The 11,325-nt window shown below is 40.8% G+C and overlaps 1 protein-coding gene across 1 annotated transcript; it reads right to left on the bottom strand.

The window, feature by feature from the left end:
- Nucleotides 1–8,305: 8,305 nt before the first annotated feature.
- Nucleotides 8,306–9,204, bottom strand: LOC131231967 (diacylglycerol O-acyltransferase 3-like). The gene is made up of 2 exons (XM_058228392.1): nucleotides 8,915–9,204; nucleotides 8,306–8,353 (listed from the first exon to the last, which is right to left on the bottom strand). Exons 1-2 carry the CDS (start codon nucleotides 9,155–9,157, stop codon nucleotides 8,312–8,314), a joined length of 285 nt encoding a protein of 94 aa, XP_058084375.1. The 5' UTR covers nucleotides 9,158–9,204; the 3' UTR covers nucleotides 8,306–8,311.
- Nucleotides 9,205–11,325: the final 2,121 nt, after the last annotated feature.

An 11,325-nucleotide genomic window follows, 5' to 3' on the forward strand; every position in this document is an offset into this window, starting at 1 on the left:
AACTTTAGTGGGGCATATTAGAGGCAAAACGGTAGAAAGAGTTTTCTACCGTTGAAACCTTCTTGGGCTCCACCTTAATGTTTATACACCATCCAAACCGTTTATAAGGTATTTCCCACTGGGATGAGATGAAGAGATAAGAAGCTTTTGTGGCCGCATGAATGTTTCAACGGTATTGACTGAATCCTACTGTTTACTCTCGTGTGGCACACTCAATTTTTGGATCCACCCCATTTTTTGTCTCATGTGTTGAAATGATCTAGAAAAACGGATGGACAGTGTGGATTTATCAAAAACATCACTGTGGGCCCAAACTAGCATCCCACTTTGCAAAACCCGCGTCCTTACATCCCAGCCGTCTGCCTTGCACGATTCGCGGATGAGAGAATGAATTGAGGTTGCAGGAGTGACAATCAATCGTAATCGTTGAAGATTCTAAAGATTGATGGACGATCCTGACCATTACTTTTTATTCATCTATGAGCATTGAACATGAGCCACTAAATACTTCAATCATCGAGAGTGTGATGGAATGGGTCGCCTATTGCCTGGAGACTCGGTCATTCCTGGTGACCCGACTATGTGGGGCCCATCATTTGTATGGGCTTGACCCACTGTATAAGGTCACATTGGATTGAAAATTTCTCAACCTTTTTATTAAAAAGTGGATTGGGTCCTACCTCCGCCCATCTCTAATCGGAAATGGACAGATCTATATAAGAGCCACCGTGATATATCTATCTATCTATATTTATCTATTTTATTATAGCCAAAAACAAGAAGAAAGGCAGATCCAAGACCCAAATGGTCTATGCCAAATAATAACTTATATTGAATTAAATGGAAGTCATCTTATATTGCATTAGATGCAAAAGTCATCTTTCATTTATTAAATAGGTCACGACACCCAGATCCATAGCTCAACTGGCTGACTGAGTGGAGATACTTCATTTCAACACTTGAGGTCTTGGTATCGAACCCTAGTGGGGGTGGCTAACATGGAGTGTGTGTACTAACAATGGTGTCTACTAACATGCTAAAAAAATTAAAAAAAAAAAAAAGGCCGAGCTTGGGCTAACCGTAGCTTGGATTGAACTTGACCCATAACCTGGCTTAGGGCCAATTTTAGGTTAGGTAGAGTTCAGTCAAGCCCAGCTTGCAAAGTAAAAGGCCTAAATCTATCTTGAGCCTCTGATGGACTAAAACAAATACGCTGGAGATTTGGCTCATGATAATTATGCATGGCTTAGATGGAAGTCCAACACAATCCCAACTATTATATTTTGTTTTAAAATAATATTAAAAAATTTGAATTTTCAAAATTTCGGTAATTTCTCTCCATATTTGAAAAGTTATAGTTCTTTTGTATTGTGGGTTTTGTCTCACATCGGATTTGACAAAGTAAATTATCTTGTATATAAGATAGTCTTTTTGCATAGGGTTTGAGCCCCTTTCAGGGGACATGTGAATTTGGTCCTATGGGGGGCTATGCCAATAGCTCTAATCTATGCCATTGACCACACGCGCGTGCGTGCTGAGCTGAACTGTGCCGTGCCGAGCCGAATCCGTGTCCGCGTGCTCGTGCGCGACGGGACGGAAGGTTGGTCGCCCCTGTTGGGTTTAAACCCAACGGATCTAACCTTTTGTAAAGGGTGCTTATGCACCACTTCGGAGTCTATATAAAGACTTCCGATTCCAGTTTCGAAAAACGAAATTATTATCTCTCTTATAAAACTCTCTCTGATACGATTTTAAGAATTTTACTAAGTTCACTGCTGAGTCAACTCAGCACTTTCGGATTAAACTGCAAGTGGTTTGAGCCCGTGTACAGTGATTGCACCACTGGGACCGGGTCATAGTCGTTGTATCCTGGAGGTCAATTACTCTGGAAACCTGTTGCACTTGGGACGCTGTCCAAGGAAAGTAAATTCGATTTCAAGCCGAGTGACTTAGTCACGCTTCGACTCAATTCAATGAGTTCTTCTTTCTCAAAATTTTATTTTTCTTTTTTGGTTCTCGATTTTAATAGTCTATTTAATTCAACAAATTTTCCAACACCAACCACCATCTTTTTGTGCAAGATGTAGGTTGTTGCTCCTTAGTCCTGCCCATTCAAACTTGATATTGACAAAATTACCCTTAGAACCTTAAATGAGCTTGGATGGGTTGAGTTCAAGTAGGGCTGATGCAGTCTAAGACAAAGCCCAAGCTTACCTGGTTAATAAATGAGTTTGAATTTTAGGTTTGTTTGGCCCTTGGGCTCTTATTTCAGCCAAAGCCTTGCCCAAGGCAAGCTAAGCTCACAAACAGTTGTACAATGGACCCCGCAAATTAGATGGTTTAATTTGAGTTCATTTATGCCACATTCAATTTTTGAGTGCTTGTGTATAAACTCTTATGCTTCATGAGAGTATCAAATAACTTCCATCCAAAATATTGCTTTCTAAATAAAAATGCCTTGTTTACTTTGTACCTAAAGGAGAAAAACAACATTTACTTAGATGCCATCCAAACGCTCTCTTTAGTTTACTAATTTTCTAAAGGTTGTTCGATTTTTCATATCCTTTGTAATCAGGTTGTATATAGGTAATTATTATTATTTGACCATGTTTGAAAATTTAAAAGTATTTTTCCTTGAAATTGATCTAAAAATATTGGCTTGATTTGTGGGCCCTACTGTGATATATGTGATATATCCCCATCAAAACATTTTGAGATGTGAGCCAAAAATAAAAAAGAGGTACATCCAAAACTGAAGTTGCCCACAGCAAAGGAATCACTGGCTTTACAACGTCCACTACTATTGAAAGCTAATTCTTTTATCAGGCCAACATTTTATTTATCATCTAACTTGTTCATAAGGTTACACAGACATTGATAAGAGAAAAGCACAAATATCATGTTGATCCAAAACTCTTAGGGGGTTACCAAAAATTTTGAATGATAGGCATCCGATTTCCACTGTTTCCTAAGGTGTGGTCCACATTGAGCTTTGAATCTACCTCATTTTTAAGCTCATGCCCTAAATTAAGCCGGGATAGTAGATGGAGGTTGTGGATAAGCCACATACATCACAGTGGGGTCTACTTTTATTTTGCACCTTCCCTCCATCTTAGCCTTAAAAAATATAGGGTCAATGTTGGCATTGGAAATGCTGCAGCTAGCAATTACCCAAATAAATAATTATTACTTATTTACCACGTATTTACAGGTACACCATAGTAAAGATGTAATGACTCCACTTGACACCTGGGTTTTGCAGTTTTCTTCTGCTGTGAACAATTGTATACTGACTCCATTTGAATGAAGCATGATGAACTATGGTAAAAGAGCACTGAGCTTTTCCTATGAGATATTTGCAATATCAGACTATATTAAAACTTGCAACTCCTTTTGGTGGGCCCAACTTAATGGATGATCCACATTGAAGGTGGGCCCACTTGATGGATCATCCACACCTAAGGTCCCATGTGGTGGATGGTTCCATTGAGTTAGAACGTATTCCAGCTGAGATGCATTACATGAGTACTCAAACCCATGATCTCAGTATTGAAATTCACAGAGCCTGGCACTGAGCCATGAGTAGGGACTCAACAAGACTCGAAGCGTGGCTCAGTGTTAGATTGCATTGTGTTTCAATATTGAAGTCATAGGTTTAAGTGCCCTGTGTGGCGACTGTGTGAGTGGATATGCTAAAAAAATCAATGAAAGACATTCAAACAGTTGTAACATTTAACACTTACCATTTTATTTTATTTTTACACTGGTATCCAAACACGCCGTTAGGTTTGGACTGGGTCTGGGTCTGGATAAGGTCCATTTTACTATAAGCCTTAAACTGAGCCTATTTTTAAAAGGAATAAAAAAAATAAAAAAATCTTGTCTGCTCGGGTTGATTTTAAGAGTTTCCAATCCCAACCCAATTAGACATGCAATTGCTCCCTAGGTTCAAGTTTCTAATGGAAACACACACATTGAACGGTGTAGATGGCATATAAACATCACGGTGGACCCGAAGGAGGTTGTAACAGCAGGGATTTACCTAGCCACTTTTTCCTTCATGCAACCCACTTGAGTTTCGGATTTGGGTCATTTTTAGGACCATCTCCTAACATGATCCGGCAAAAAGAATGGATGAAGTGAATTTCTCACAAACATCACAATGGGCCACACCTAATTTCCTATGACGGGAAAGCTTCTGCAGGTAATCCACTTCCGGCAATCTACATCCACTAGCTCAACCACTTGTAGGGTGGCATTGGGCTGAGCTGCTGGCCTGGCTGGGGTGATACTGTGGGGCCAGAGGTTGAACCCCTAAACTTGACCCAAGGGTTGGACCATTCAAATGTAGGGCCAGTGTTTTCGCCGAGCTAGGCCTGAGTTAATGACCACGAATGGACCAGCCTAGCCTACTATAAAAACACTCGTGGAAACCGTCTCCTGTTTGGATGGTTTGAGACCACTTATATGATTGGGATGGTCCTGGATGGTGAGGATCCTCTGAAATTTTTTTCATGAAGTATTTCAATCCTTTGATTATTTTACTCTCTTTTCTTATAGGGTCGGCCCACCTACCATTCAAAACTATATCTGTAAGTACGTTGGGCCAACATATGAAAGGTCTAAATTCTTCAGTCGCTTGATAGATGAGCTGATAGAAGTGACTCATTTCTACCAAAGAAACCCATGTGTAAAGAAAGAAGAATCTACTTACCAATGAATTGATTCCTTTTCTCTACCACTTTCTGCTTATGGAATAATGTTGAGAGTATGGTTTAAGAATCACAATCCAAGAGAGAGCATAGCGACGCATGTTTATGAATGCTCGAATGCCAACCTAAGACCCAACAGGAATGCAATCCAGCAATACTGCAAAGGCCAACCCGCATGGCCTAATCACACAGAAATTAATGATATTCGATATGATTAATGAGACATTCATTCATTCATTCATTCATCATCATCTCAGTCATCACCCAAGATGGTTTGGCCCTTATTGTGGGGCCCACCTTGATGGATGTATTCTATATGCATGTTGTCCCATCTGTTTTGCTATATCATTACAAGGAAATGAGTCCATAAATGAAGAACATCCTATTCTCAGGAGAAATACCGAACAGTGGTGATTGAATCTCCGGTCCCACTAATGTTTCCATAATGTGTATTTGCTGTTGATAATGTCAAACCTGGATGAAGGAATATATCCAGAGAAATGCTCACACACAACTAGTTGGACAGTGAGTTTTGGTCCAACTAGCTGGGCATTTAATGAAAAAATTCCTCGTCTGATACAATGCATACACCTGTAGTGAGGGATTTTAGAATGCATGTCATCGTTATGTAAAGTGGCATATTTGTTAAGATCTAAGCCATTCATCAGTTAGGATCCACTAAGGAGAACTTATACAGGGACAAAAGTCAGATCCATTCATCTTTCACGTAGGCCACGCCAACGTAAATGGTTTGGAGGGTGAGCTCTTCTTTATCAACTATTTCCCATTGTGTGGTCCACCTGAAGCATAGATGGGCCTGAAATTTGATCCCTAGGTGTACAGTGAGGTGACCCATCAGATGTTCGGGGTAGATTTAAAATTAACACCATAGTCGGCCTACCCGAAGGGGCCACTCTTTTTCAAAGCTGTGTTTAAATCACTCGTGGATCGGCATTATGAGGATAAACAACGCCACCTCTATGCCAGCATTATAAACATTAATTAGAACTTTAAATTAGGCCAAATGGTAATATTTTGGGAACAGGTACCACAGGCACTCCCACCTCAGTTTATTTATGGGCCCACTCTTAAATGTATGTAAGATCCACTCCGACCATTAAACGTGTAATCCAGTGATAGGCTCAGAACAAAGAAATTAGGCTAATCAGTGGTTCAGATGGGCCACACCAACAGGAACAATTAGGAGAGAGACATCCGCTCTTGATTTTTTTCAGGGCCCATTGTAAAGAAACTATGAAATCCGTTCCAGCCATTAGATATCACACCAAAATTAAGCCTGAGTCTCAAAAATGAAGTCCATAAATGATTCATGTGAGCCACACTGATGGAAATAGTTTATTGGGTGAACCTTTCCATATACACTGTTTCTAATCATGTGATGCACCTGAAATAGGGATGGGAATGAAATTTGAGATCTTGATCTAACATGGGGTGACATACCTAATGGACGGGGTTGATTTTACATTAACGCAATGATGGGCCCACTCAAGCTATGGGTCCTTTTCCATGCCAAAATGTAATTAGTCTACCATGGAAGCATTTACATACACAGAGAGTTTTTTTTTTTTTTTTTTCATTACATGTAGAATGGAGTACACACTCATTATAGATTTGGACCATCCAACTAAAAATCAGATCCGTACATTAGATAAATTACATTATCAACTTCTTAGGGGCAAAAAAAAAAATTTTGATGATCTTATGATCAAACATGTCAAATACTCGTGAAAATAATGGGTTGTTAATAAAATAGTCCAATGATCTAGATTTTAAATGCACACTTGTACTTTTCTTAAAAGTGTAGTTTCTTAGTTTTTAGCATATAAGTTCTCCTTAGTGGATCCTAACTGATGAATGGCTTAGATCTTAACACATATGCTACTTTACAAAACTATGACATGCATTTTAAAATCCCTCAATATAGGTGTATGCATTGTATAAAAGGGGGAATTTTTTCAATATAGGTGTATGCATTGTATGATCTCTCTCTCTCTCTCTCTCTCTCTCTCTCTCTCTCTCTCTATATATATATATATATATATAAGTTGTTAATAAATAATTATGACTGTTTGCGTGGTATGGTCCACTTGAAAGTTAGACCTGCTTTAGTTTAGGGCTCATGCCCTAAAATGATATGGAAAAAAGGGATGGACGCGTGAAGGTAGAATACATAAATCAAGGTGGGCCCACACCCTCTTAGTTGAGGCCAAGGCCACACCTAATCGACTCCCATTTTACATAATCAAACCATCTTAATCCACTTCCCTAGTTCACTCCAATGTCTCATATCTATTTCCTTCATCATCTTTTTACTCATCCGTTTCTAATATATTTATTTCAACCACACTCATCCTATGAACATGTTATCTTTTAACAGCACAACTTTCTGTCCAAAAAGTATGGATGTTTTTAACGGCCCATCATTATGTCCCATAAAGTATGGCCGGTCTTAGTTCCATCATATAAAATTTCCTCGTGAGTTTGATTGGAATACAATAATCACATAAAACTTCTGAGAAATATCTCAACTTTTTCCACCCATCTCGAATTTTCAGAGGCACAAAACTAAAAATCTATATAAATCCAAAGTGAAATCATCAACAAACACTCAATAAGACCCGAGTAAGATGCAATCCAGTGGCCCATCAAACGTTTAAAAATTGCCTAATTACAGAGATATAAACAACATTTGCTATAAAATTCATGAGATTGTTCATATCAAAATTAATTGTATGTGCATTTGAAGGGAAATCATCAACAAGCACCTGACAAATCTACATGAGTATTTACATGAGCTTGTATCTAGACCACAAAACTGCTAAATATGTATATCAAAGAACTCAGAAGTTGCTACCAAATCCACATCTTCCATTCTAACCAAGTTTTCAAGCTCAAAGATTACAATCTTGGAATGGAGCAATAGCCAAGGCAAGAGCTTTCTCAAGCAGCCAACAGACCCATCTCCTTCTTGTCCCCAAAGAAATTAGCCACAATTGCATCCACATCGTCTAAACCAACGCCAATGCATAGAGGATTGGTTGCTGGCCTAATGGCACCATACCCCTAGTCAATGACACTATCATTACATCAATTCAGGACCCTCACGTTCGGGCCGTCCCTGGACTTGCCCATGCACTTGCACCCAACTACAGCACCCCTGATCCCAACCTCTCTCTCGAATTCCTCCAACAGCACTACCGCTCCTGATTTCTTGCACTTTCCCCCCATACAAACCTCAATCCTTTCAGCTGATGTCCCTACTGCTACGCCATTCGCACTGTTACAACTAGTACTGCATTTGTCCCCACAGGCCGACAGATTGCTATTTTCGATTGTGTCCTTCGTTGCAGTTTTCTGTTCTTGAATCAATAGGTTAGGAACGGTTATTGGTACTCTGCTTGAATTGCTTGAGGTTGGCCTACTTTGGCTTCTGTGAGAACCCTGCTTCTGAGGTGGTTCATGTCAACCACCTCTCTGCACTCGCTGTCGCTTGATTCAGAGCGAGGTGTCTTCTCTACCGGCCATGGCTTTAATCCGAGTGGCTTTCATTGCTGCCTTCTCTTCTTTCCTCTTTCTCTTCATCTCTGTAGCAACTGTGCCAGTAGAACTTCTGCTGCTTCCTGCATATAAAAACACAAACAAATCAGCTTAAATGGCTCCAATCAAAACTCCTCTTTTCACCCACAAATTCAAGTCAATGCTCCTTTTTTAATCAACAAATACAAACGGGCAGTGTGGAAGAACGAAATTTCACGCCTCTAGAGGCACCAAATCACTTCTCAAAATCATTATACAGTTTTCAGCATCACTATCTAATGGGTGAAATTAAACAGATCAACACAGAAAATTCAAGAACCATTGCAACATCCATACAGTAAAGATCTTCAACTCGACGTACGAACAAATACGATCTACAATTCTAGCCCGAACTATATGAAACCTAAGAACTTCCACACAAATACAAACCAGAGAAATTGATGGATGGGAAAACTTCAAATTCCCCAGAAGTTTGAATTTGAAAAAGAAAAACAGAAATTAAAAACAGAAATGCATATCCCAAATGGTAGAACTATTCTATAATCCAAACTACAGGAATTTTACTTGAACTAGACAGAAAACCCTTTCATTCCATAATTCACAGAATTGATGAAAACCCAATCTCTGAAAAAGATGAATCTTACCGAGATTGTCTTCCCCTTGACTTCTCTGATCCGACTGTCGACGGTTACGAGTCCAAAACCCATCCTGGAAAAAGCCAACAAATCCCTCGACAGCCCTTTAACCAATTTCAGCCTCTTCTTTATCATTGCTGCTTCTGGATTCTTCTCTTTCTTCTTCCCGCCGCACTTCAACGAGATGGCATAATAACACAAGTGCCCGTCGTTGGAGAATTCGGAACCGCCATAGAATTTCCTCGACCGCATGGAAACTTTAGAATCTCGAGAACAGCTCGTCTTCTCCTTCTTCTTCCTGCCGCACTTCGGCTAGATGGCATAATAACACTAGTGCTCGTCGTCAGAGAATTCGGAACCGCCATAGAATTTCCTCGACCGTATGGAAACTTTAGAATATCGACAACAACTCGTCTTCTCCTTCTTCTTCCCACTACACTTCGGCGAGATGGCATAATAACACAAGTGCTCGTCGTCGGAGAATTCGGAATCGCCATAGAATTTCCTTGACCGTATGGAAACTTTAGAATCTCGAGAACAGCTTGTCTTCTTCTTCTTCTTACCACCACACTTCGGCGAGTTGACATAATAACACAAGTGCCCATCGTCGGATAATTTGGAACTGCCATAGAATTTCCTCGACCGTATGGAAACTTTAGAATCTCGAGAACAACTCGTCTTCTCCTTCTTCTTCCCACCGCACTTCGGCGAGATGGCGAGATGGCATAATAACACAAATGCCCGTCATCGGAGAATTCAGAACCGTCATAGAATTTCTTCGACCGTATGGAAACTTTAGAAACTCGAGAATAACTCATCTTCTCCTTCTTCTTGCCGCACTTCGGCGAGATGGCATAATAACACAAGTGCCCGTCGTCAGAGAATTCGGAACCGCAATAGAATTTCCTCGACCGTATGGAAACTTTAGAATCTCGAGAACAGCTCATCTTCTCCTTCTTCTTCCCGCCGCGCTTCGGCGAGATGGCATAATAACACAAGTGCCCATCGTCGGAGAATTCAGAACCGCCATCGAATTTCCTCGACTGTATGGAAACTTTAGAATCTCGAGAACAACTTGTCTTCTTCTTCTTCTTACCACCACACTTCGGCGAGATGGCATAATAACACAAGTACCCGTCGTCGGAGAATTCGGAACCACCATAGAATTGCCTCGACTGTATGAAAAGTTTAGAATCTCGAGAACAACTAGTCTTCTCCTTTTTCTTCCCGCCGCACTTCGGCGAGATGGCATAATAACACAAGTACCCATCGTCGGAGAATTCGGAACCACCATAGAATTTCCTTGACCGTATGGAAACTTTATAATCTCGAGAACAGCTTGTCTTCTCCTTCTTCTTCCTGCCGCACTTCGGTGAGATGGCATAATAACACAAGTGCCTCTCGTTGGAGAATTCGGAACCACCAAAAAATTTCCTCGACCGTATGGAAACTTTAGAATCTCGAGAATAGCTCGTCTTCTCTTTCTTCTTCCCGCCGCACTTCGGCAAGATGGCATAATAACATAAGTGCCTGTTATTGGAGAATTTGGAACCGCCATAGAATTTCCTCGACCGTATGGAAACTTTAGAATCTCGAGAACAGCTTGTCTTCTCCTTCTTCTTCCTGCCGCACTTCGGCGAGATGACATAATAACACAAGTGCCCGTCGTCAGAGAATTCGGAACCGCCATAGAAATTCCTCGACTGTATGGAAACTTTAGAATCTAGAGAATAGGTCGTCTTCTCCTTCTTCTTCCCACCGCACTTCGGCGAGATGACATAATAACACAAGTGCCCGTCTTCGGAGAATTCGGAACCGCTATAGAATTTCCTCAACTGTATGGAAACTGTAGAATCTCGAGAACAGCTTGTCTTCTCCTTCTTCTTCCCGCCGCACTTCGGCGAGATGACATAATAACGCAAGTGCCCATTGTCGGAGAATATGGAATCGCCATAGAATTTCCTCGACCGTATGGAAACTTTAGAATCTCGAGAACAACTCGTCTTCTCCTTCTTCTTCCTGCTGCACTTTGGTGAAATGGCATAATAACACAAATGCCCGTCGTCGGAGAATTCGAAACTGCCATAGAATTTTCTCGGCCATAGGGAAACTTTAGAATCTCGAGAACAGCTAGTCTTCTCCTTGTTCTTCCCGCTGCACTTCGGCGAGATGGCATAATAACACAAGTGCCTGTAGTTGGAGAATTCGGAACTGCCATAGAATTTCCTCAACCATATGGAAACTTTAGAATCTCGAGAACAGCTCGTGAGAGAGAGCTTGTCGGAGAGCAGGTTTCTGGCGATGGATAGGCCTGAAAGAGAGGGTTCTCTGAAGTGAGTATCGAAGTCCGGCCGTGATCCGGCGCCCGAAGTGCAGGGAAGTGGGCGGAAAGCAATGCCGGAGACCTCCATTGACGGAAT

The sequence above is a fragment of the Magnolia sinica genome, chromosome 17, assembly GCF_029962835.1.
Source record: "Magnolia sinica isolate HGM2019 chromosome 17, MsV1, whole genome shotgun sequence".
NCBI lineage: Eukaryota > Viridiplantae > Streptophyta > Magnoliopsida > Magnoliales > Magnoliaceae > Magnolia > Magnolia sinica.

What these genes read in the sequence shown, in the direction of transcription:
- LOC131231967 (XM_058228392.1), bottom strand. Translation starts at nt 9,157, where the DNA reads ATGCGGTCGAGGAAATTCTATGGCGGTTCCGAATTCTCCAACGACGGG. An exon ending in TCAAGGGGAAGACAATCTCG is followed by an intron (nt 8,354 to 8,914) that starts GTAAGATTCATC and finishes TTTTATATGCAG; the next exon opens with GAAGCAGCAGAAGTTCTACT.